The following is a 27,743-nucleotide window of genomic DNA, read 5'->3' as shown; positions in this document are numbered from 1 at the left end:
AAGTGTTTGGTGAAATTTTATAGCATCAGTAAAACCAGATGCCACAATGTTTAAAGAGTAATCAAGGCCTGAATCATAAACAAGGTAGAAGCAACAAGCCCATGCCCTCAAAGCATCATACATCCAGCCAAGTTAAAAGCTGCTTGATTTGTTTAACCAGTTTAATCAGGTATCTGAACAAGGAAACTGTGACTTTAAGTGCTCCCTACAAATCAGGAAGTCAAAACATGGTTTAACATCCTAGTTTATAGAGATAACTTAAAAACACGATTATCTAGTTTGGATATCACAGTAAACTGTAGCTTAACAAACCAGAAAGCTTTCTATTAGAGATGTGCAAATCCAATGGAGTTGAATCCATACAAGCTTGAATTGGGTGATTCAAGTGATTTGAACTTGAATCAAATCACCACAAAAATAAAGGGCCTGATTAGAGTTCAAATCAGTCCCAATCCAAGCTCAAATCGATTTGAGTGATGAGTGCCATTTTGGAGGGCTGGTTTTTCCCTTGCTGATCAATTTACTGGCATTGGCTTCCGAATGGATTGAGATCTCCTTGCTACTTGGTAAGCTTATCATTCAAATCAAGTGCTGTGAGGAGCAACTGTGTCCCCATTGGCTGGGGGGAGGGAGCAGGGAAGGATAAAAAATCCTTTTAATTTACAGTGCCGACTGCTTTTATTTTTGTTTTCTATTTTTTAAAATTATACCACCAGCCCCTAGTGGCTTTAACTGTCTGCTGCTTGGAATCTTTTTTAAACCTTATTATTGCTTGTAGCCAGCCCCCAGTGGCTTCAATAACTGGAATGCTATGCTGATTCCTGCCCCCCCTAATTTTTTTTAAGTTGTACCAGCAGCGCCCAGTGGCTTTAACTGCGTGCTGCTTTGAAGTCCCCCCTCCGCCTTCTGTGCATTTCTTCTTCTTGCTTGTAGCAAAAAGTTAACCCCAATGGCTTTAATAAAGGGCACTGTGCTTATTTTTTCTTTTGCAGCCCCAAACTGCACCTTTGCTGCTGCTGTGTCCTTGGGTTGTTGTAGGCTGATGTGTTCTGACTGGTGCCCAGCCTGCTAGGCTCTGTCAATTTCCCCCTTTGTGTGTGTGTCTGTTGGGGGTGTTTTATTTTGTTTTGATGATTTGGGTGGGTGAGTGCCTGACTGACTGATGGCTACCTAGCCTCTCAGCTGTTGAGTCCTGGTGTCTGCTCGGCCCAAGACTAGTTATGAGAACAATGACTGGCAGACTCCAGCTGAAGATGCTGGAAGCCCCCTGCAGAAGACGCCAAGAGGTGAGACAACACTGCCCCCCGCCCTGCCTTGGTCAGGTTATAGAACTTAAGAGTTCTTTAAAGGGGACCTAGTTTGGGGAAGGGAGGGATTAGCTACTAGAACGGCCATAGGACAGGAGACAAGAGGTGGGTTTGGGTTAGAGAGCCAACAGTAATCCCTTGCCCTTTGCCTTCCCTTAGAGTTGTCCCATTTTTGCTTGGTCCCCTCAAAAAAAACCCAACTCACCTCCCCGCCAAAACCTTCTTTATTGTGGGGATTTGATTTTTTGAGCTTCTATGTGTGTACCACAGTGCTATAGATAGCACTGCTGTGGTGCACGCGCACACGCACACACACGTGCACACACACACAAACATAAAAAGAAGCAACCACCCCCAGGACACTTCTTCTCCCCACCCCCATCAGAGTTAGGGCTTAAATTTAAAAAAAAACTCCTAGATGTCTAGGAAGGTGTGAAGCAGAGTGGCAGGCAGAGGGAAGGGTGATGCTGCTAGTCATGGTGGGTGGTGGCGAGAGGGGCCTACCTCTCAAGTTAACCCCACACTATGTTGTGCCAAGGTTCTCCTTTCCAGGGGAGTTTGGTCCCAAAGTGCAACTGCTTGTGGCAGCTGAAGTAAAATAGGGTGGGGGGGATGTTCTCTCCTACCAGCCCCTCCCATGCAGCAAAGCACCGGTGGGCTGTGCTGCATGTGGAGATGCTGGACACTGACCACATGGCAGATGACCTGACGGTGGTCATGGATCACCTGGTGAGATGGGGGAATGGCTGTCCAGGCAGCCAAACCTGACAATAATGCTAACCTAAGGCAGCCGAGCAGGATCAATTTGTGACCATCTGTTGTGTGGTGCACAGTCTAAACCTGGTTGTGGGGGATATGCTTGGCCCCTCTGGGGCTGTGACCAGGCAAGACATCCCCCAATACAGGTGCTGGGCATAATCCTGCTGCTGCCATAGCTGTTCTTCTGGAAGACAGCAGCAAAATAGCAGCAGGATAAGCAAATGCTCAGGGAGAGGCAGCTTGAACTCTACCTACCTGAACACCTGATCCCTCAGTATGTTCTGACCCTGTGGAGCTCCACCTCTCGTTGCAGGAGCAAGAAACAACCATCGATGCCCTGGCAAGGAGGTGTGGCTTAGAAGTGTGCGACCTATCCAACCAGGACTGGGAACTCCTTTCCAAAGTTGTCTTGGCACTTAAGCCATTCTTTGTTGCCTTGAACGGCTTGTGTGCCGAAACAGCAATGCTGAGACAGGCTTTGCCCACTACTCTTCTCCTCGAGAAGACAATGGGTAAGCTCCAGACAATGCTGACCACTGGGGAAGCAATTGCCTTGGAGGGTCAGGTCAGCTCAGCAAACCCTCAGGTGCATCAGCAATGCATGTTTTGTCCTACCTATGTGACCCAAGGTTGAAGGGCAAAGCTGTCGCCCCCTGACCAGCTGCCTGCCTGGTTGCAGAGGTTAAGCAAACAGAGGAGAAGAGGCTGGGGAGTAACCAAGTGCTGTGCATTTCACCCCTAGCAGCAGCATCACAGTCCAGGAGCATGATGTCTCTGGCAGGGCCAAGTGAGCCAGCAGTTCTGCCTCCATGTTCCTCCTGGTGGTTCATGGAGGGGTTACTTCGTGAATTGCCAGGGGTATGGGAGGAGCCCACCAAGCTCTGCAGCAAAGCTGAACAGTGTGTGCTGTAGTACCTGCAGGAGCCGGTGGCAGGCCACAAGACAGAACTGATCCAATTTTGGTAATGCATCGCCAAGTGTGGCCAGACTTGGCAACAGTTCCCTTTTGGTTCCTGTCGTGCCGGCCAACCAGCATCCAGAGCAAGAGGGTGTTCTCCATGGCTGGGGGTATGGTGATACCCCATCACACATGCATGGGTGCTAACGTGGCAGTGTGGCTGATCATCTGGAAGGCCAACCTCCTGCTGCTGAACTATCCCGAGCTGGCCATGGAGAGTGAGTGGCTCTGGGTCATCCCTACCCACTGCAAAACCACTGGCAGCTCACCCCATCCTGGCCAACCCCAAACTCACATGTCACACTCTGCCCACTAGTGCTGCTGACACACAGACACACACCATGGCCATGGCCAATGATGGACTGGTGCCCTGACCCATGTGTCAGGCTGTCAGCCAGGGCTCAGCACCAATCTGAAGCCATACTGTTATCCCGACACAGGCAGCCGGAGATGTATGTCGGAGGAGAAGAGAAGACAAAAGACTTCTTCTCATGATAAGAATACAAGCGTTGTTTCTTGCCAGACCATTAGTCCATCAGGCCATGATTCTCTGTTCTCCTGTGGCAGGCAGGATGGGAGGAAGGAAGGTTTGATTTTATCATTTTCAATATGCTTGCTGTGCTATTGCTTGCTGTTAACTATATGATTTTGCTGGATCTCAGAATGACAAAGGCAGTCCTGCCTGCCATCCTTGAGTTGTAGCTTGGTCTGTTTGTAAAATGGTGTTGTGGCAAGAAATGGACAGTGGCAGCTCAGCTCTATGTGCCTGTGTGTAATATTTCTTGGTGACTGCTGTGATGAGATCCATGTCTGGCCTTGAGAGTAACTTGTGCTTCACACACTGCTCTGGTGGTCTGCTCTGCAATCTGCATTGTAAGGTGTACTCAGTCAAAACGTGGCTGAAAACATTCTAGTTGAGTTTATCGTTATGCTTGCTGGCTGCTAAGGGTTCTGCTGTGGCAGCTGTTGCAATGCTGAAGTTAAAATTGTATGTGAGAGAACTTGTGCCAATGATTTTACTGCAGCATAGGCACTGGATTCCGGGTCAGTGATTCTGTTTTGGCCATTTCTAGACTGTGTGTTTGGCAAAATGTGATATTCGGTGTTGGGAGGACTTTGTGTTTCTGTTTTGCAGTGCTTTTCAAGGCAGGGTTACAAAGTTTGTACACTTTGCTTGATTCAGCCATAGGGAACAATGGGGAACTCAAAACACCCCATTGTTCTCTATGTGTAGGTTCTAGGAGCACCAAAGTAGGTTGGGTGGTATGGTGTGATGCGTGCTACCTATCACTCGACCCACTTTGGTATCCTTAGGATCTAACCCATGGGGAACAATAGGATGATTCAGTTCTCCATTGTTTCTTATGGATGAATCACTCAAATCAATTTGAGTTGATTCGCTGAAACAGCTGGCAATGGTCACTGTTTCAACAAATCTATTTAACTATTTTGAGATTTGATTTGAGCTCAAATCGAATCACAAAGTATGATTTATGCACCATTTCTACTTTCTATTTAGGTACACGAGGAGGGGAGGGGAGGGAGTGTTCACTGATTCACTGCTGCTTTGTCACTTGTTCATGAACCACCAAATCATTTGTTACATCATCTGAATCCAGCTCAATAATGGTTTCTGGAGGTTTTCTGGGTTTCAAAAGATATAAGGAATTCAATTTTAGCTTTCTCCATGATAGATACTTTTCGGTAACTCCTCTACAATCAGGACATGGTCTCAATGGTGTTTTTTGTTCAAAGCAATTATTGGAGTAAAACAGTTAATATATTATAAGTGTGTGGTTTGGTAATATTTTCAACACCCAAAGCTATGCACAAATTAAGGTAGCACTTACAGCAGTTCTTGCTAAGAAAGAAAAACAGATTGCTTACCTGTAACTTATGATCTCTGTGGGGATCCATGGTCACTCACAACTGGGTCTTCTGCACCAGCGCAGGAGTCCCACGGAAGAATCTGTAGTGCCATTTAGGCACTCACTGGCCTTTTAAGGCATAGTGATGTCGGAGCCTACAAAGCCAACTGTAGAGCACCTCCCTCTTCGGTTCCTGAATCGGTCGCTGCAAAGTGACTGACGACAACGCTGAGAGATAGAGAAAACAGCAGACAATCTACAGCAGCACAGGTAAGTGAACACTGTATGTTAAGCTAGCAGAAGGAACAGCCGGGAGGGTGTTGTGAGTGACCATGGATCCCCACAGAAGTCATAAGTTACAGGTAAGCAACCTGTTTATCTCTGTAGGGATCCATGGTCTCTCACAACTGGGTGAGTAACTAGCTCCCGTAAGAAGGAGGTGGGTGCTAGTGGTTACAGTACTTTCAAGACCCCCTGACCAAAATTGGCCTCTGCAGCAAAACGCAAGTCCACAGTGTAGTAACTGACAAAGGACAGCTCTGAGGATCAGGTAGCGGCCCTGCAAATGTCCTTCATACTGATGTCCGGCATGTGGGCAGCTGAATGCCTTGCAAAGGATATAAAGGAACATCAGTTGTACTAGCCAGTTTGACAATCTTTGTCTAGAAATGGCGAAACATTTACTAGCTCCTGCGAAGGAGATGAAGATTTTGTTAGAAGACATTTGTTCGATCTAGGAAATAAAGGAGACATCTGCGGACATCTATGGCATGCCTAGAATGTTTCAGAGGTGAAGATGGATTACAGAAAAACGTAGGTAGTATTATGTCCTGGTTGATATGAAAGTCTGACATGATCTTTGGGCAAAATGCAGGATCCAGATGCAGGACCACCTTATCTGGGTAAATTTTAGCATATGGTGAGTCAGCCCTTCGAGCAATGAGTTCACTTACACATCTCTCAGATGTGATGACCACCAGGAAGGCAGTCTAAGCATAGCAGCTTCATGGGAGACAAACAGCAGTTCAAAGGGGGCCTCCGTGAGTGTGGACAGAACAAGGGAGAGGCTCCAAGGCTCAACCGGTGCTCACACCAGCGGGTACAGGTTGTTAATCCTTTTCAAAAAATGTTTGTAATCAGGGTGAACAAAAACCAACTTGCCATCCCAGCCCAGGTGGCGAGCAGAGATGACAGAAAGGTGAACCTCGAGGGAAGAGTTTGAGACACCCAAACACTTGAGAGAGCCAAAGTGGAGGAGTATTTGGCAGATTGAAGCTTGGAGAGGATTAAAACTTTTAGTAGACATATAGGACGTGAAACACTTCCATTTGCACCTATAGTCCCATCTTGTAGAGGCCTTTCTCTCATTTATTAGGACCTCGTCTAAAAGTTTAGCCTCGATGCTGTTAGTGAGAGGGTCTGATGGACATGGTGTAGGATTAGATCCCTGTCCCTCGTGAGATGGTCCCATTGAGGAAGGCTAAGGTAAGTACACTTGCATAGCTGGAGGAGAGCCGGGAACCAGGGCTGCCTGGGCCACCAGGGGCAGACCAGGATGCACTGTGTGCGTTCTTGTAGTATCTTCCCCACCACTATGGACATTAGTGGAAGTGGGAGGGGGGGGAAGTATAATGTTCTGTCCTTCCATTGCAGATGAAAGGCAACTCCCAGGGAGTTCGGCCTGATGTCCGCCCTAGAACAGAACAGAGAACACTTTGCATTTTGTGCAGTGGCAGGTCAGTCAATAGTAGGGACACCCCAAGAGTCAAACACGTCTGACAGAACAGAGTCATTTAATTCCCATTCATGGAGAGTAGAAAAGGAGAGGTCCCAACTAAGGGAGTCAGACAATATGTTCTCCTCTCCCTTAATATGTATTGCCATGGGGAGGATGTCAAATATCAGGCACCATTCCCATAACTGCAATGCAAGGTTATTCAGGGACTTAGATACAGTGCCTCCCTGGTTATTTATTTAAGTAGGCAATAGCTGTGGTATTGTTGATGTTAACCTGAACCACTTGGCCCTGGAGAATTGGTAGGAAGGCCTTGAAAGCAAGGAACACTGCCAAGAGCTCTAAAAAATTAATATGGAACTCCTGTTGCTGGGATTTCCAAAGGCCCCTTGCCCGGAGGGAACCACAGAGAGCACCACAACCCTGCATGGAAGCATCAGTTGTTACTGATATCATAGGGTTCAGTTCTTGAAAAGATACCCTTTGTGAAAGGGAATCAGGCAGGGACCACTAGAGTAGGTCTTGCAAAACATTCTCTGGAATGACTAACCATTTGTCCCGATTGTCTAGGTTCAGTCGAAGGACAGAAAGCAGCCAGAGCTTCAGTCTCTGAATCTGTAAGCATGCATCCACCACAGTTGTGGTGCACAAGGCCATAAGACCCAGCAGGTGTTGTATGGATTGAGCCTGTTGTTGGGGAGCTGCCTGGAAAGCTATAACCATGGAAGAAATGGCCTGGATGCACTCTACAGATAAGTATGCACTTCTCTCCTTGGCATCCAAGGTTGCCCCAATGTACTGAATGGCACGCTGGGGGGGTCAAGATGGATTTCTTCTGATTGACACTGAACCCCAGATCTGCCAGGAGAGAGTAAACTTTAGGTTGAACAGTAGAGTAGACCTTTCTTTTGCTGTAAGAAGCCAGTCATCCAGGTATGGAAAAACAGAGTCACCTTGAATGCTAAGGTAGGCAATGACAGCTGCCTAAGTCAGGTCTGCTGAATTAGACAGAGTAGATAGGAACCTGATCTTACAAGCCTCAGGTAGGGCAGTAGCCTCATCTTTCAAGCCATCCCATAATGTTTGTTGGTATTTGGCCATGCAGGCCAAGTAGTCTGAGAGAGAGGCATCTAGAAGAGTAAAATCTCTGTGCCATGGAGTCCAGTTTCCTTATCTACAGGGGCTGAATGTTTTCAAGCAGACTTGGTTTGCAGTGTGCAGTCCACTGCTAGAGAATTTGGCACTGGATGTTTGAAAAGGGCAGGAAGCTTCTTGGACCAGATACAGGTTCTTTTTGCAAGGAAGAATATAAGCCACTGGAGTTGACCAAGCAGCCACCAGGGAAGGGAGCACTGGTAGCACGGTAGGATATGTTACAGATGTGGTAGCCAGGTAGCTGTGTACAGGGTCTGAAACAGTATATTCAGGAAGAACAACCTCCAGGCCCAAAGCCCTCGCCATCTCTTGAATTTCCACCCAATAAAATTTAGTTTCCTCAGAAGGAGAGTTTGATGGTTGAGTCCCCACAGAGTCATCAGGAAAAGTGTTCAGTGGCACATCAGTAACATCAGAGTCTGGATCAGAGGGGTACGAGGACTCCCCATCAGAATCAGGGTCCTCTGGAACAGGGTCCCTTAACATAGGCTGTAAAGGAAAAGCAGGTGATGCAGGCACAGAAGGGGATGCAGGGTGTACAGGATCAGGGCCACCAGAAGAGTAGGTGGGTAAGGCTGTTCTGGAGGTTCAGAAGTAGGTGACACTGGCAGGACTGGTGTGGGTGGAGAAGCCATAGACAGTCGTGTGGCAGACCATGAAGGTGCAGGTGGTATAGCCGGCCTCCTGAAAGGGTGAGCAGGTTGCACATCCAAGGGGTCTGGGTATATCCCCTCTGAGACGCATCATTTTCCAAAGTCTGCATTCAGGAAAATCACAAGGCAAGACAGGTGAATTATACATGGAATGGGAACGAAGGCATTCCCTAGCTCTGAGACGCGGTGAATCGAAGGCCCCCGGAGAGCTATTATAGTCAGGGGGGATAAATAGGAACATGGGAGACAGAGAAGTGGAACCTCTCCCTCCAGGGCAAAACCGAAGGGCACCTTGGTGTGGAGGTAGAGAGACCACCTGTTGGTATCTTAGGAATTTGTACAGGCGACTGTGGCTCATCCTCATCAAGCCCTTGTGACAACAGAAAACCCTTAAAAGTAGTGTGAGTCAGGCTCGTGGATCCCAGAAGGTGCTCTAGTTCTTCACAGAGTAGTGCTTGCAAAACAGGACTAAAAAAGGTACAACTGGTGAACGTTGAGGAGGTAAATGTGTAGGAGTCCAAGTTTGAGATAACACAATAGAATATGGCGCCACCAAACCAACAGGTGACATTCGATGGACTGTAGTGGTAATCGGAGTCGAAGTCACTGGCGTCGACGGTGTCGAGGTCGGAACTTCTGATGATGATGAATGTCTCGGCACCGAATGTAGAGTTGACGCTGAAGTTCTTGACATCGAGCCGGTGCGATCGATGTCGGAGGTTCTGAAGATGTTGAAGCTGACAAAGTTCTCGGTGTTGATGTCGGGACAGTCTTCGAAGACAAGGAATGAGGTGACTATAAAGTCCCTTTGGTGCCCAGCGTCAATTGCGACCTAACTGGCACCGAGGCCATCATGGTCGAGGTCGCAGAAGGAGGATCTCTCTCCCATTTCTTGCGGGGCTCTCCCAACATGGAGCAATGGCGATCATGCTTATGTTTATGTGATCGCTCTTGCCCTCTTTCCTGAGGCTTCTTTAAGGCAGATGAATCCGAAACTGACGGTGCTAAAGTCATCGAGGCTGATGCTGAAGGTGCCGACAGGCCAGGCGCCGTGGTTTTCGGCAGGGATGGAGGATTCAGTCTTGGCATTCCTGGCCAGAGAATATTCTCATACAAGTAAACCTTGAGGCAAATTTCCCATTGACACACACACTTCACAAGCACTGGTATTGTGTGAGTCACCCAAGCAGATGAGGCAATCAGAATGCCCATCAGAAGAGGGCATCATGCCCTTACAAGTAGCACAGCATTTAAAATCCTTAGAATTAAACATAGTTAAGTCCCCAAACCAGTCCAGAGTAAGCCAAGAAGTCAGAAGTAAGATGCCTAAGCTGAAGGTGAAAACTAAGCAAAGTCCAGAAATAGTCCGTGGTCAGAAATCCAAGCAAAAAACACAAATCAGTCAAAAATCAGTCCAAAACACAAAAAGAATAGTCTAGAGTCTGTAGTCAGTCAGAAAGACAAAAATAAAACCACAATCTTACAAGAACAAGGAAAAACAGGAACACATCCTTCCTGAGGCAACGTGAGCAGCAGACAATAAGGAACTGAAGAGGGAGATGTTCTACAGCCAGCTTTGTAGGCTGTGATATCACTATGCCTCAAAGGTCCAGTGAGTGCCTAAACTGAGCTATAGATTCTTCTGAGGACTCCTGCACAGGTGCAGAAGACCCTGTTGTGAGAGACCATGGATCCCTACCGAGATGTTCAAATTTTATTTGCCATGTCAGAGATGGAAATGTCTATGCATATTTAAAAAATCAGGTATGACGTTTAATACAAGCTAAAAATCCATCCTTTCCATTTCATATCTCTGTCCATCATAAGTCTTAAAGTTTTCCTATTAGCCAAAATAAACTGCCTATTTTGTACATTCTAGGCAGTATAAACATAGGATAGATAAAGCGATAAATAAAATGGGAGGGGGGTGTACCCTCCATTTGTTAAAAACAAAATATAACTTGTTTGGAAATTGAGCTACCATGTTCTGTTGCTTGCATTTACACACTAAACTGGCACTCTGCTTTTAAAATAATCAATCACAACTTACGATGGTCGATCTTCCAGGATAAGAGCAGTAGTTGAAAGTGGCTCAAATTCAAAGTGCCTTCGTCTTGTTGCTTGGGGTGCAAGTTTACATACTTTTCCTGTTCGCGCTTCATATTCCTGAACAAAATTGAATGGTATATTAAAGTGTATCTGTGACTATGATGAACTGTGTAGTTCAGCCTCCTATCAGTTCAGCTACAAGATGGGTCATCTGTGTAATGTCACCTTCAACTAAATAGTGTTAGCAACCATGGAGTGCTAGTTTATGAGATTCAAGTGTGAGAAATGTTCCATTTAGAATTGTACGTGCATGTGCCATACACTTGGGATCAACATAAGCTAAAGCAATAAAATTAATTTAGGGCATCTACGAAACCAAACCTGAAGGAACTCGCACTCACAAACAGACACCCCTCTGAAGGGAACACACACACTTATTGAAAGAGATGCTGAGTTTAGGGTTTTTATTGCCAGAAACATTGTAATGTCCAGACATATAAAAGGATCTAAGTATGTTATCAAATTCAAGTGACTGCTGTCATTTCAACCTTACCATCAGTCAAGTGACTGATCAACTTTGGTGCTTCCTTAGCAGTTACAAAAAATAATTTTAAGCTCACCCATACACACCGTCTAGCTGAATGTATAAACAAAATGCAGAACAAATAGATCCCACTTTCCACTTCTTTCAACATAGCAAATCTTACAGTATTATCCATCATGCTGCCCAAAGGCACTCTCCCAAGTACCACACGTTTGGTACTTGCATGAGTACTCATGGTACTTGCATGAGTCCCGTACCATAAAGTCCAGATTTGGTGTGTTAAAGTACCCAAAAAGTCTGACAAACTAAAACTGAGTTCTAAAGAGGTGGTGCTAATTAAGTGGCCACCATCTTGTTTCAGTACTCCTGTTAGGATCTCTAGGACCATTCCCATGTTCTGTACATTTATTTGTACTGGACTGTAAAACACAAGTTTATGTGCTAGGGGACAATATGATGTTATAAGTTGGTTAGGGTTATCCATGGACACAATGTATAAGCCTTCCTTTCTGAAAGCAGGCTAAAAATGAGGTTATTGGGAGTCCCCATCAGTGGGTCAAAACCACAGTTTGACAAGGTATTTCTAGCAATTGTATTCCAATGATGTCGTAGTAAGCTCAAGTTTTTCTAAGGACCACACAGATATCCCCAGAAGTGTAAAGAAAGTACACAAATTGTCTCATGAACATTTCCTCTGTTCTTTTTAAGAACAGTAAGAATGGAGAAACCCCATTCAACTCTGAAACGCAAACTATAAAAATCCAAGGTATGCTTTGCCCTATTTATTCAGAAATAAAGTTATTGTTTTGCCAAAATGCCATAAGAGGGTTAACAGAAAATGAGTACTTTACAACATTATTAAACTTTAGTGCCATCTTTTTACACGTTTTCAGAATTACTTAGTTACTACAGTATTTTGGACATATTCTGTGACCTGCCAGTATGCAGGGACTCAAAAGAAAGTCTCTGCAGGATGAGTGGTCTCTCTCCCGCTCAAGAAAAAAAATGCTGTGAATTAGTCCTGGAACAAGCAGAGAATACTTCATTAAACTCATCCATTCATGGAATGTCATCGTGGGTCCAAATTTATGAGTTGCTATTTGCCAGCTAGCTGGACGAGAGGTTCCCTGCATTCTGCAGTGACAATGATATAGGAACTGCAGCACTTGGTGTTAAGCCACACCACTGCTGTTGCTTTAGAGAAGATACTAGGATAGTTACTGCATAAATGGAAAGATCCACACAATGAACCATCTTTCAAATGCTTACTACACAAGTCATTACTGTCTCTTTCCTATTTTAGATACAAGGTTAATTCCGTTTATAGCAAACACAATGAAGATTTCTCAGTCTAACACAATAAGCAGAAGGATAATTTACATATTTTGGGTTTACAGAGCACCCTAATCTCAGAACACTTGGAAAGGACTTATTCTACTAAGCCTGTTTGGAGCAAGCACCACATAAGACTGTTTTATGAACTCTTGCATCTCAAATTTAAAAAGACTTTTCTGGAGTGCTATTTTGTTGTCAGAAGCTCCGAAGAGTTAAGCTCATGCACGAACTTTTTCTGATGGTGGAGCAGTGCTTCGCAGGAATTAAGGATACAACCCTACATTCTCAATTTTAATACATTATCAGTAGCAGGGCTGCACAACTTTGGCCCTCCAGCTTTTGTTGGACTACAACTCCCATCATCCCCACAGCGGCCACCAGGGATGATTATGGGAGTTGTAGTCCAACAGCTGCAAGGCCAAAGTTGTGCAGTCCTGAGACAGCAAAGCAGCAATGCTGCACTGAAACAGAAACTCTTAAAGCCATAAGTCATAGCCATAGTCCCCAGATCTAGGAACAGCAAGTAAAAGCTCAGACATTTCACAAAGTTAAACAGGATATGAAAGCATCTATTCAGAGAATATGTTAAATCCTTCTAATACTTTATTTTATTCAAATCAAATAAAAAATTTTATTCAAATTGGGGGCCATGAGAAAAGAGAAACTGAGGGATCAGTGGCACTGTTCCCTGCAACAGGGAGTCCCAGATGTTGACAACTATTCCCATAATGCCTAACTGCAATGGCCTTTGGCTGGGCATTATGGGAATTCTAGTCAACAAGCTCTGGGAATCCCCGAGACATATCGACAAGCTGCACACAGGTTGCCAGCTTTATTAGCTATAGCAAAGCTGTATATATTATATCAGTAAAATGGCTTACAGTTTACAAGCAGGAGACCTGTACCATAAAGTCCAGATTTGGTGTGTTAGAGTACCTGAAAAGTCTGCCAAAGTTTGTTTGAACCCCTAACTCAGCCCAATGTCCATGCTAACTCTAACCCTACCCAGCTTTTCCAATGAGAGTGTTTCCCCCCATTTTCTGGGAATGTAATGAGTTTTTTCAGGGTTTTCTTTTTCTTTTTCTTGGTAGTCTGGGTGAGAACAGGAACCTACCTGTGAAACAAGGCATGTTTCTATCTTTTGTGGTTTGGTGTGGGAGTTTCATGTTCGTCAACGAGGCCCATGCAGCTTTATATTCTAGACACTGCTAAAAGTCCTGAGTCAAGGTAATCCAAATTCTGCACCTTGCATAAGTTCTGTATGCTTATCCTACTCAAATTTACCTGATAAGCACAGATAAGAGAAGGAGCTGTGGAGTGCAATGAAGCCCCACCCTGCCCTGCTCAGCCTCACCCTGGTTTCTAAGATTTTACCAGGTACTGCCCATTAAAATTCAAGGTTGTCTTTACAGTCAGAGAAACTAGAAGCCTGCTTTTTGAAGCAACCACCCAAATGATCAGGATGCTAAACTCTTCAGCCAGTGCAGTTGCCAACTGCACACAGCCTTGGCTAAAGCACTCTTAAGTAGGTGCGCCAAGGCCGAGACAGGTACCTCAAACACAGCAATTTCTTCAACTTGCTACTGTCGGCAAGAAAGAAAATCAATTAAGAATGCTATTTTGAAAATTGTTTCCATGTCAGTACTAGAACGCATAGAGGCCAATATGAGCCTGAACATAAGCTCCTTGTTCATTTTGTGTACATGTGACTGAAACTGAAAGAAAGACCTTTTGAATGCTTTGCAATTGACCAGTGTGTACATAGCCAATGTAAAGGTTTCAGCTTATATAACAGTAACTTGTGATTTGTCTTTTAATCATAATACCAGCCAATGCTCAGAAGATATTAATGTTTATTAGTTCAGCTGGTTTATAGCATCATTTCAAGGAGCTAAAGGTATACACAAACCAAAAGGAAAAAATGCAGAACACACACTATGTTCCTCAAGACTGAATGGCACATTGCCTCTCTAGCAGATAGAAACCTAAGAATGGAAAGAAAAACAAAGCCCGAGGACTGCCAGTTGCCAACCCTTCTATTCTGTGAAGTGTGGGGGAGAGAGATAGCAACAAACCCAGCATATCATATATGACAGAAAACATATTTAGCAGCCTTTAGGGTAGGGCCTTCTCATTCATTAAGATCTATGAAGAAGTCCTGCTCATCATTCTATACATGCTAAGACACACAAAAAGGCTCTTTCAGTGATGAGTAGGTCATTGCCAAAAAGAGAACCCTTTGAGTGCAAGCATAACAACCTAGTAATTTTGCTTTTTTCAATCAATTTTCTGATTTTTGACAGATGAAAACAGCAATAAAGCATTCAGAGAAAAACAAAGCATTGTACAATGCACAGTACAAAATGATAAATACTGATTAGCATTCTAAGAAAAGAAACAAGTAGTTCAGATGAGCAGTTTTGTATCATGAAGAATGAACATTTTTCTAAATTTAATGTGCCCATTAAAGATATGTTGGGTGGCCAGAAGCCTATTTGCATAGGGTGAGTGGATATCGGTGTTCAATAAGACAGTCTGAACTGGAAGCCCTTCAGAAGGTTCATAACAGTTGTGACAGTTTGTCCATTAAGGCATTGTTCCATGGTTGTTTATACCATTGATTAATGGCTGGTAATTATGGTATTCTGCAGTTTTATACAAGTTGTATCCTAGCCACTGTTACATAGTAAGTGAGAGCTTTTGTAATGGACCTCTTCAACATTGAAATGAATTCCCAAAAACATCAGATAAAGCTGCGTAACAAGATCACAGGAATCTCCACAAAGACCCCCCACTCAATATTTCTGAATGTCAAATGCACAAGTCCACTGCATGCAAAATAAGGCTCCCTTGCCTTGACATCCCTTCCAACAATTAGAAGAGAAGCTGCTGTATATCCTACAGAGTCATAAAACTGTTAAACACCAACAGCATGCAACTTTCAGTATGCATGGGTTGTAATTTTTTGATCTAATTATTTTTTCTGATGACCTCCCCTTTTTAAAAACATAAGCAAAAATTTGAGTATCCATGATGTAGAGTGTTTCATGCCGTGCAACTGCATCTGGAGTGTCACTTATCAATGGTCTGAGGGGGTTAATTGCCCTATGTCAGCTTTGGTTAGCAAACATGCAATGGTTTTAGAATAGAGCTACACAACTCAAATGCCCCAGTGGGCCTGAAACAACCATGGCCTGGGGAGCAGGCACCAAGGTCAATTAGTGCATTAATTATTGTAGCAAAGATTCTAATTAAATTTTAAAAATCACTAGTTGTTATTTGTGGGTCTTTTCCTCCACGCAGTGGCCTACAATTTTAATGAAGGATAGTGGCCAGAAAATAAGCCCTGTCTCTGCTCAGCCAGTGGGGCACCTGACTATGCCAGTCCCACACAAATGTCAAGTTCTTTGTGGCTCCTGCATTTGCTAGCTACATGCAGGCCAGCAAAAATGCCCCCGCGGGCCAGATCCAGCCTCCATGGCCTTATGTTATACAGGGCTGTTTTAGAATACAATCTATCCTAGAATAAGATTGATGGTGGCTAGAACAGGAAGTTTAACTGTTAGTGTATGGATTTAATGAGAGCCATGCATCTGTTAGCCCATTTCCCCCCAACATTGCAGTTGTCCTTAATATACTATTTGTCCTTGGCGGACTTCCTATCACTACAATTCAGAGGTTAATGTGCCAATTTCTCTTCTAGAAACAGCTCTCCTACCTGGAATCTAGACAGGTCTTCTAAGACCACTTCCAAAAATTGTGCCTGCACTGTGCATGCGGTGCATGAATCAGTTCCAAGATAAAATGCTCCCCTCCGGATGCCCTTTCAAAGAAGGCATCTCCCCACTGATCATGTTTCATTTCTGTGATCTGTAAGGTGACATTTTTTGAGAAGGTAATGGCAACACCCATGATTTGGATTTGCCTGTTGCTCGCTCTGCAGTGCTCTCTAAACCATTTGTGTCTTAGAGGTCTTGCCTCTACATTTACACGGTGTGTCTCTTGCAAACACACAATTATCTGGTTTTAGTTTCTGAAGCATTCTGCCTATTCTGGGACATTTAATCAGGGTTCCCATGCCTTTAGCATTTAAAAACTCACAATTTTCATAGAGACCATAGTATCACTGTGTGAGAATTTCGTGTTAACGTTTGACTGTATTATCCTTTCAAATATTACAAGTTTTTAGTTAGGCTCTGTCTTGTATGAGGCTGGTCATTACAAGAGAACTGTGCAATCAAAAAGATAACTTTCAACAAAACACAAAACATGTGCTTCCCAGTGGGGGGCCCTATTGGGCAATCATGGAATCAATTATCATTTGGCCCATGGAGGAGTGTGACCTTGGATCATGCCCTGGTTTATATTTTCAAACTGTACATGTACTTTAGTCTTTCATAATGTTTATGAAAAAATCTTGTAAACTGCATTGAGCTTTTCTAATAATGGGTAGGTACAGAATGCAATTCACAGTGTAAACCATTTGCTTACACAGCAGAATGACCTGAGAAAGGGTTGTGACAGCCAGACTCTCTGGAAAGGGAACGGTTATGATCGGGGGTAGATTGCACAAAGCTCAGCTCTTCATGCTCTGAGAGAAGAATCTGAGGAGTTGGCTCCTTGGCCATTGACAAGGGGGAGGGGGCATCAGCCAAAACTTCCTGAGGAATTTTCAAACAAGGCAAGGGGTTGTCAAGAGACAATGCCCATGAACAACACTGGACCAATATGCTACAAAGATTAAGCTGAAGTTCCCGATCCATGTAACATAGGTGTTTAAGTTTGCATCTCTATCTTCCATATTTGATGTGTTTGCTGGAGGAAACACTGGTATAAAATATGGTGTGCCCACAGCAAACATGATTGCTGTGTCAAGTGTGCAGCTGCTCCAAACATCCAAATGAGAAGAGTGTAGCAGCATACTAAAGATCCCCAACTCCAATCAGACCTGCTTGGGTCAGTGATTTTTATCCATTAAAGTCTTCAACATTATAGTACTATATACTACCAACTCCAGAACTGGGTGATGGTGATAGAAATCAGGTTTTATGTACTCAGGAATCTCCAGTTTCCCAGCTCTGCCTGTTCTCATCAGTAGTATCCTTTCTCTGTAAAAAATGAATCTCTGTAATAAATCCATTAGCCCCATCCATTAGTTATATCTTAAGAGGGTCTGAGGAAAGAATGAAGAGAAACCTTGCATTCCTGTTACTCTGTTTATATTTGGAAGAGGCACCGCAGCATTTCCTAGAATCCAGGCCCCTGGTTCTAGCTTCCATGCTTGGGAAATAGAAGTACAAGACAGTTCAGAGTTCCTAGAAGATTAACAAAATACCCAATATGGGTGCAGATGTAATGAATGCATGGACTATTCTGGTTTTTGTATTCTGAATAGAATATTTCAGCATTCAAGACACTAACAGATCAGGACAATTTTACCTGGCTATAAACAAATGAAAACACCAAAACTAAGGATTTGCTCCCCATTTTTAATAGCTTCAGGAAATTACTTAAAAGGCAAACAAAAAACAAACAAAAAACAAACACAAAGACAAAACCCAAGCAAATATTTGTGGGCAGAAAAATAAACTCATCACCAACAAGACAGAGCGAGAGAATGAAAAGGGGGAATATATGCAGCAAAATTGGCTTTCCTACATCTTGACAAAATATAATTGCATCATAATATGCTTCCAATTCTGTTACTAGCAGGATAGGGATGCTAACACATTATGATCTAGAAGCATATTTGGTGGGGCGAGGAGAATAATCAGTATAGAAGACTCTGACCCCATATTATTCTGTTCAAATGCCTCTATTCTTGTTCCATACTACTCTCAAGAAAAGAGAACAAATAAGCACCTCCTCCTGAAGTAAAGATGACATTGAGAGATTCTCCCTGCATTGTATTGCAACTTTTGCTGCTAAACAAAACTGTGGCATGGTTTCTCTTCAACAGTCTATGTGCATTTTTCACTAGGCAGTTCAGCAACCAATAAGTTATCCAATTTCGCAATGGAACCAGAGACTGTGATGCTATACAGTTACATTTGTATACTATAAGATATGCTGGGAATGCAAGAAAAGTCTGAGGTTCTTAGGAGATCAATCAATACTAGGTTCAAGCATATTTCATTTAACTACAACAGTAAGTGGGGACAAATGTTACATGAAAGAAGTGAAAGAAAATCCATATCAATATTGCAAACTGTGAGTGAGGGCAATGAGTAAGCCTGCTTTTCAGTAATGATATTCAATGACTTGATGTGTTAGTACTGTTAACTCATGCTACGATAATGTGATATGCCATCTACTTTAATGATTACTAAAAAGATCCCATGCAAGGCATAGAACATGATAGAAAAATATTAAATTTCATACCCCCGTGTTTAATAGATTGAGTGTAGATACTGATGCAACACTGCCAGAACTTTCATCCTAATGAGAAAAACAGAAGTAAATCCTTAGAGAAATATTTGACAGTCATTAATATATAGCAATATACATGCAAAAGTTCTCCTTTATAGTTTGCACAGCACTGACACATCTTCCTTTTTTAAGCATGCTTGAGAACAATTCAGAAGGGAGTTGAGGCTGGGTCATTATGTAGCCTGCAACCCACTCACACCAAAATTCAATTTTTTCACAACAGTAACAAAAATTCTAAACTAGAGTTAGAAAGCAAATTAAGCAAGCAGAATATGTAACAGATGCAGTGTACAGAGTAATGATGCTTATATGTTCACCGAAAGTTTTGTTATACCTTCCACAGTTTATATGAAGGACATATAAATGAACTTTATTATGCAGACTAGAATGCTTCAGCTTCTTCACATTTTAAGCCTGTGTATAACTTCTTTCGGAGATTTTGCTTCTGCCAGCAAAAACTGACTTTCTCATTCTCAATCCTGTATTTATGTTTTCTGGTCACAATCAGAAAGCCACCTAGCTAAAACTAGCAGGGATGTGCACTGAACCAGCGTGGGCCAGTTTGAAGGTGAACACAGGAACATAGGAAGCAGCCATATACTGAGTCAGACCATAGGTCCATCTCACTCAGTATTGTCTACACAGACTGGCAGCAGCTTCTCCAAGGTAGGGGGAATAACTTTAAGGGTGGGGAAGGGTGCACTCCCCCCCACCCATGTTTCCCCCACTGGCGCTTGCTTAAAAACTGGTCCGGCAGGACGGCAGCGTACCTCCGCAGCTCCATCTGCTTCTCGGACCGGACAGGGCGGCAGGGAGGTCAGCTGCCACCGCACCAAACTGATTTTAAGCGAGCGCCGGCAGGGGAAGTGTGTGGGGGGGGGGGAAGAAGAGTGAGTGAGTGAGTGAGTGAGTGTGTGTGTGTGGGGGGGGTAAATGTACCCTCCCCTGCCCATAAAGTTATCCCCCCGCCTCCGAACAGGTTCGTACAGATCCCTAAAAACTAGTAGCCAAGTGATATATGTCATAGTTTAATATTTATTAAAGAGAACTGCTGAAGACAAACACACCCAGTTTGTCAAATGCCATTACTCAGAAGCTCTACCAAGAATGATCCTGCATCACCATGCAAGTTTAAAGCATCAAGTTACTCAACAGCCTAAATAAATATGCACACATTCAAATAGGAAAGCCAAAAGCACCATCCATTCAGGCCTTCAGAACCATATCATACTATCCTGATCAGTGGGCTTCAGAATTTTCCAAAATAAGGCCTCTCTAAAATTTCAGATTTGTAAAGCGTTTTTGGGGTGGTGGTGGGGTTCCCCTCTGGTATTTATAAAGACAAATTCAGAAGCTGGAACAAATATAGGAGTTGTCTCGCTAATAAGCAACCTGTGTAATCCTAAAAGCAATCCTGAAGAGGTTGTACAGGTTGTGACCAGTCAAGCCTTCATATCAGATGGAAGGAAAGAACCACAGATATACTGAGGAGAACTCTTCAACAGGTAGACAATAAACCCTGAATACAACAGCATGCTCCAAGCCCAAAGAGGCTCCCTATTTTAGAGGGAGCCAAATTCCTCGGTACCAGTCACATTAGCCAAGGCAAATCCTCTTCTCTAGCAGAAGCCTAGAGAAAGCCAGGCTAGACTTTGCAGACCTAGTGATTACACTCCTCTTTATTCCATTTGTCCTCCTTTATTCCATTTGTCCTTACTAGTTATCTAGTAAGAGGTTAATCATATACCACTGAGGAGACCGGGGCTGATACATTTTTTTAAATCATTTTTTATTTTAATCAGGTTAAAAGAACCACCACTACCTAGGTCAAAGATACCATGAAGGTTAATCATAACTTCTAATTGTATTCTATGAACAAATTAACAGCACTTTATGGGGATGAGAGGTAGTAGACCTGATCAATCCTATTCTGCAGGCAATGTACATGCAACACACACACACACACACACACACACACACACACACACACGTGTCAAGCCCATGCTGCCCCCCGCAAAAAGTTCAAAGACATTAAGTCTATTCACACATTATGCTAAACACTTGTACGAGGGTACAGGTACAAAAATATACTTCCTAACTATATCATGCATTTGAAGGGTTCACTTTTAACATTCACACAATCCTGTGTACAAGTGTACAAACATCTGTACACTCGTACAACATAATGCCTGAATTGGGCTAGAGAAGACCAATGAATGAATGGAGAATTTGGGGGGAAATGAAGGAATAGGGGAGGTGAATAGAACGTGAAACCAGAAGTGAACAGAGTGTATTCATGCAGTCCTGATGAAACATTTTCCAAGTGTATCCTCCACTGTAGAAGGGAAACACCTATGATGGCTATCATTGCAGCAGCCTGTATCCTCCTCAAGAGGAGAATACAAGAAGATGCTTCCAACAGGAGATCACCAAGCAGGGCTGCTGTAAGGAGAGAAGCTGGAAAAAGCAGAGCAGAGCTACAGGTGGCTGAAGACTACAGGCTGCTATTGCTGCTGCCACCAGAGATCATGGACAAAGATATCTGGTGTTGCTTTAATGGATGGGGTTGCTTTCAGAAGGGGCGCTGGGGAAAGCCAAGCACAGCCACAGGCAGCAGGGGAGAGTACAGGCTACTGCCACCAACAGAGATTCTAGTGCAGAAGGTTTGAAAGGCGAGGGCAGCTGGGTTGGATAAATCCACGGTGGCCGTGGAGAATACAGGCCAAATGGGATCATGGAGAATACACACATGCACATATATGCATCCCAAGTGGAGTTAGTGGGAAGCGAGGGCCAGGGTGGTGGTGCAGGAGTATGGTCACAAAATTTTATGGGGGGAGGTTTGCAAAGTGCCCCCCATGAAAAATAGTAAAGATTCTGACCTCAAAGCAGCTAAAATTGCATCTGCAACCATAAAGCTGTACAGAGATAGTGTCAGTAGATCAAGCAAGGAAGAGATGAGCAAAAAGAGCCAAATCAGTTTTTAAAATAAGAGGAAGTAGAATAGCTGATTTCAGGGATTGCTATTACTCCCACCAAAAAGAGAAACTGTTAGTGAGAAACTATGAAGCAATACATCCTTTCACCTCAGTTGTTAGAGCAGATTTTAAAAACCTAAGACTTTGATAGTCAACCCACATATTTATTTGTACAGATGAAAGAGAGAAAACTGGCTAGTTACAATAAATCATTTCAAAAATAAAATAGAATTGACGAGTAATATTGCTGCTCAGTGACATTATTAAGTATATTTCCTTAAATGCTTTAACTACTTAGAAAAACCATAGGTGCTTGGCTTCACAGAAAGCACTTGTACCAGCCAAGTGCAATTGTTTGTGGGGTTCCCCTCCCCAGCCCGCCCTCCTTTGAATGTATCCCTGCTACCTGAGCAAAATGGCACCTTCTGAAGTGGTGGGTCTCATATTTAACAGGAGGAAAGCAACTGTCCCTATTCAACCCCAACACAGTATTCCTCCAGTTGCTGGTGTCCAAAAAGAGAAACAATCTAAAAAGAGTTTAGGGGCTCTTTGGGGCGGGCAGGCAGGCACCTTTCCTCTGCCTCTCCCCATGTAAACCATTTTGAGAACAGCTTTGCAGACAATAATCACCACCTGCTTCTGAAAATCACATCCATTTTAAAGACAGCAGACTACTGTTTAAGTTTAAAGATCCCTTGGGAGTCACCCAAGTTCATAGTTCTTTGGATCCTGACCACTGTCCTGAAAGAAAGTGACAAAAATATTGGTAGACTTCTGACCCAATGGAATTTTTTGCTTTGGCCATTGCCAAATATAGTAGGCCCTATTCACATATTAAGTTCAACACATGTGCAGTCTGTGTACAGTGTGTATATAGAAACAGATCTGAACACATGTACAGTTATACACCAGCTATGTTCAACACATACAGTAATACACCTCTTATAAACAGGTTGCTCACCTGTAACTGATGATCTGGTAGTGATCCGTTGTCATCTATTAGAATAGTTTCTGCGCCTGCGCTGAAGCCTGTCGGTGTTGAGTACCACAGCTCTTCTCAGCGCTTATGCCTCGCTCCATGTGACCATGTGGCTATTTAAAGTAGGAGGAAGCGCCAGCACTTCAGTTCTTTGGAGACCACCAAAGCAGTCAAACATATTTGGAGCAATAGGCAAGTTCCATGAAGATGACTTGAGCACTACAGCAGAGGGGAGGTTCAGGGGGGTCTAATAGATGGTTGGTAGGTTTTCCAGAAATCCCTGTGGTCCTGATGTCTGAAGCTGGAGCGTGGATGGATGTAAATCTTGGATATGGCCACATAAGAGGGAGAAAAAGTTGAAGTAAAAGTCTTTGCAGTGAACTCTTTTTTTTTTTTTTGGCGCTTCTCCACTGTAGCATCCGTCTGTTCTGAGAACAGACCTTTTCTATCAAATGGGAGGCCTTTGATTTTGTCTTTCATGTCTACTTGCAAAGCTGCTGAACGTAGCCAGCCATGGTGTCTCAAAGTAATAGATGCACTCATGACTCTAGACTCTGATTCCGTCATCTGTTTTGCCATACTCAATTCCTGACACGTCAAGTCTGCAGACTTTTGTAACAACTTCTTGAAGTGAGCCTTGAACTCTTCTGGTGAGAGAATCCAAATCCTGTCCTAAGGTGTCCCAAAGGCAATAACTGTACTTAACCATGCAGGCTGAATAGTTGGTTATTTTCACCAATAAACATGCCATCAATATATCTTTCCTCCTTGCACATCTAACTTCTTTCCCTCTTTATCTGCAGGAGTTGTGTGATGCCTACCCAACCTAGAAGAAGTTGAGTAGTCTATTATGAGGGAGTTTGGTACAGGATGTTTCAGCAGGTAAGTGTTATCGTGTTCTTGCACTCTATATAGGTCTTCTAGTCTTTGAGGTCGGAGTGGAAGTGTGGAACTTCCCAAGGACATTGAGCTGCCTTGGAAATTACTGACAAGAGAGGCAAGGAGACAGGCTGTGCAGTCAAGGACTTTGCCATAAAATTGTATACTGGGTCATCAATTGTGGACACCTGTGATTTTAGATCAAGACCCAGTGCAGCAGCCATCTTGAGTTGGACATGATAAGCCTTCATTTCTTCAGTAGGGGATACATGTGAAGGCATTGTCACATCAGGTGATGGGTCAGGGTCGGTAGACTGTCAGATTCAAAATCTGATGAACCATGGTGACTCTTACCTGAAGGTGCTGGGGAGAAATGCACTGATGCTCCCTTGAGGGAGATATTGGGAGGCTTAGGAATTGTGGGCTCCCAAGGGTCTGTCTGGATAGCTGTAGACAATACTTGCTTCTCCTTGGTTTGGGTCTATTTTGCAACCTGTACAGGTTTTGGTGGGGGAGGAGATTTTGCTAGGGTCCGTGTGGCTGCAGCTACTGTCCAAGACTTTGCTCGGTATTAGAGGAGGAGCATCTTCCCCAGCCAGCGTGTGCACTGGAAGCATCTGAGAATAAACTCTGGCCAGAGGACTGTTTTTATTGAACCCTCAACGACCTGCCTTCATCATAGTCATAAGCCATTCCTGGAGAAGATTGGCCAAAGACACCTGCTTGTCCAGCAGGTGAAATGCCATGAGAGAATCCACACGTGTGCCAAGATGACAAAGTGGCCAACTGTGCTGCCATTAATGCATAGGGCACTTGTTGATTTGTACAAGACGCTGCTGAATAGGCAGTATCTGGAGGCAGAGAATGCACCCCTCTTCCAAGTGTGGAAAACTTCTAAAAGTTGAAGGGGTGGTAGTGTTGGAGTCCAACACAGGTAGTAGGGATTATGCTGTGTTGGGATCCAACATGCTCACTTCCTCAACAACAGGAGAGTCCTCATCTTCAACCTCGAAAGTAACCAGTACTCGGCATAAAACTGGTGTGTTCAATGTCAAGGTCAACTGTTTTTGCCTTTGGTGTCGATGGGGACTTCGGCATTACTGCTGGGGACAGAAAAACCACTCTATCTGTGCTGACTTATACACTAGCGGGAATAGAGGCTTCGGCATCGATGATCTCGATGCTGAGAGTGATGCAGCAGACAAAGCTTGTGTCGATGCAGATGCTGCAATGACAAGTTCCTTCGATGCCAATGCATGGACATGGACGGCACCTGTTGATGTTGAGGACGGATCTTTCGATGTCAACACCAGCACCAAAGCTGTTTGCTTCAGCGTTGATTGTCTCGATTTTGACGCGGTCAGAGTCTATGGTCTTGATATCAACACAAAAACTACTTCTTGAGCCAAAGTCAGAGACGGAATTGCTTTCGATGTCAATGATTTCTTTTTCTCTTTTGCGTGCTCTGAAGCATCCACCATTAAGTCTCCATGCCGTTTCAGTACCTTTGGAGACTTAAATGTAGGTTACGAGGGTTTAGACTTGGTCAAAGCCTCGACCTTCGAGCCATCCAGCCATCCTTATCAGAAGACTAAACGGCTTCTGAACAGCTGAGGTCCAAGTTCCTGAACGGCTTAGGTCCGAGTTACCTAAGACAGCGCCTTCTTTTGCATTATCCCTACCGCATCTTAAGATCATCTGAGGAGGTCCGTCTCCAGTTGCCACCAGTTCGTCTGGTGGTGACGCAGACGCGGGCCTTCTTTGTAGCTGCTCCTGGGCTGTGGAATGCACTCCCGGCAGAAATTCGTAATTTGAGATCATTGCCGTCCTTCAGGAGAGCCCTTAAAACCTATCTATTTGGCCTGGCCTTCCAGGTTTTACATGATTAACTGTTTTAAATTGTTGCCCTGATTTTCAGGGCTTTTAGCTGTTTTATTGGTTTTATTGTGTTTTAATAGTTTGATTTTAATTGTTAATCTGTTTTAATTGTTTTTATCATGCTGTGAACAACCCTGAGCCATTTTGGAAGCGTGGTATATCAAATCAAATCAAATCAAATCAAATCAAAGACGGAGGAGCTCCCTCTTTAGATGGACCAGGGGAACTTATGAAGCTCCTGGTTGAATCGCATTTGCTTTGAAAAGGACTGGCAAATCTTACAAGCAGAGGTGTTGTGGCTTCCCCAGACACAGCAAACGTAAGTCATGGCCATCTTACAAGGGTAACTTCACTTTGCATTTAGAGCTGCATACAAAAGTATTTTTATCTGTTTTCTTTTCTAAATGTTTAGGGTCATCCATTGCTGTTCCATTTTCAAAACAGTTGCTGGTTGAACGACTGTAACAATAAAGATGATGATTTTCAAAACCAAACTATCAGTCTGATCTTTCACCTCAAATAGCCGATTACACAAAATATATAGTCTAAAACAGTCCAAAGGTCAAAACAGCAGATAAAACATTTTAAAAAAAATATACAGAATTCGCTAAGATCAAGGAATCAGAACAAGGAGCTGCAGTGACCGAGGAACCGATTGCTACGGCGGCCACAAAGGAGCTGAAGTGCTGGTGCTTTCTCCCGCCTTAAATAGGCATGTGGTCACATGGGGCAGGGCGCAAGCGCCGAGAGGAGATGTGGTACTTCACAACAACAGGCTTCAGCGCAGGAGCAGAACCCATTCTAATAGATTCAACGGATCACGCCCCAGATCTGTACCATACATTTGAGGGATCTGTACACAGATTCACTTTTAATATAAACAGAGACAGAACGAATGAACACACACACACCCCACACCTAATGTCTGAATTGGGCTACTGTCCAAGTTAACACATTTAGTCAATAGCAACATCCAGCTGCATTTCTTTCCAGCTACTATCCCATCAGGAAAGCATTCATATTCCACAGGCTTCTTGCTTTTTGATTTACTACTTCCCAAACAGCTGTTTCTAGAAGACAACTGAATATAGTCCCATCCTCCAGAAACTTTCAGAGATTCAGTATGTCTGTCTTGAGAGGAAAGAGTCAGACAAGAGATGACACCCTGTGTGTGGCTCCAAAAGCAAGGAGTTTGAGCCATCTTCATTACTGTTTTACCTACTTGAGGCTTTAAAATGATGTGCTACATGCCTTGTCGTGCATTCAGAAGAAGTGAAATTTGTGTTAAACATATGAACAGGCACAAAGAAACACAACTCAAAAGACCAATGTAAATAAACTGAGAAGCTGCTGTATAACTACACAAAATGCAACTCAACTTTATTTACTTCAAAGAAAAATGTTACTACTACTAATGTTAACCTTTATATTAATGACACTACAATCATATGTGATTAACATTTAAGAGCCCTGGAACAAAAGTCATTACTAAATAAATTTACATAAACAGGTTCTTAATTTAATAAGCTAACAACATCTGGAATATTACTATATTATGTTTAAAGCATTACATCTCATTCTGTTTTTATCTTAGCATATCATTCCACAAGCAGGTTTATTAGCTGTAGGGTTTGCCAACAGTTTCAAGAGCACTACAAGACTTCATGTCTAACCACAGCGGGGAAAAACCACAGTATGAAAGCCTTATTGAACCTACAAGTTCAGTGATGCTAAAATACAGGTTTAAATAGTGTTCACCTTTATCACAAATTAGTTTTACCAATTACTTCTGGAAACAAGTTACATAAACAAGTTGTATATTTCACTATTATACATACAACAGACCGACCAAGTAAATATATTTTTGCTGTACAATAATATGGGAGATAACACAAGACTCATTTAAAACTGACAAGCAAGAACCCCATTCTCTTAATTACCAAAGGTGAGAGGTTTGTTGCAACATGCTAATGGATCAAAAAGGCAAATGATCCTAGGTGCACATGATTTATTCTTGTTAGGAGATATGTTTCCCCAGCCTTTAAAAAAACGGAGGCTACAAATCTGGCACCACAATCCTGGATGTACTTGCACCCAGGGTGGATTTGATTTAAATCAAACTGATTTAAATCACGATTTAAATCACTAGCAGGTTGGATAAAAATAAAAAAAATCCGATTTAAATAAAAAAAATCCGATTTAAATAAAAAAATCCGATTTAAATAAAAAAATCCGAT

General features: G+C 43.3%; 1 protein-coding gene across 2 annotated transcripts in view; it reads right to left on the bottom strand.

Annotated features, from left to right (window-relative positions):
• The window catches only part of TBC1D12 (TBC1 domain family member 12), a 70,349-nt gene that overhangs the window by 22,508 nt on the left and 20,098 nt on the right, over positions 1–27,743 (bottom strand). The window contains exons 3-4 of one of the 2 annotated variants that reach the window (XM_053308169.1): positions 18,745–18,801; positions 10,486–10,601 (exon numbers count right to left, since the gene is read on the bottom strand). In XM_053308169.1, the coding sequence (XP_053164144.1) occupies positions 10,486–10,601; positions 18,745–18,801 (173 nt within the window). The remainder of the gene's footprint in view (positions 1–10,485; positions 10,602–18,744; positions 18,802–27,743) is intronic. The other variant, XM_053308170.1, reaches the window with a different exon arrangement.

This window comes from Hemicordylus capensis, chromosome 3 (assembly GCF_027244095.1).
Source record: "Hemicordylus capensis ecotype Gifberg chromosome 3, rHemCap1.1.pri, whole genome shotgun sequence".
NCBI classification, from domain to species: Eukaryota; Metazoa; Chordata; class Lepidosauria; order Squamata; family Cordylidae; genus Hemicordylus; species Hemicordylus capensis.
Note: the sequence above shows the minus strand (reverse complement) of the source record. Positions and strands in the feature narration are given on the sequence as shown.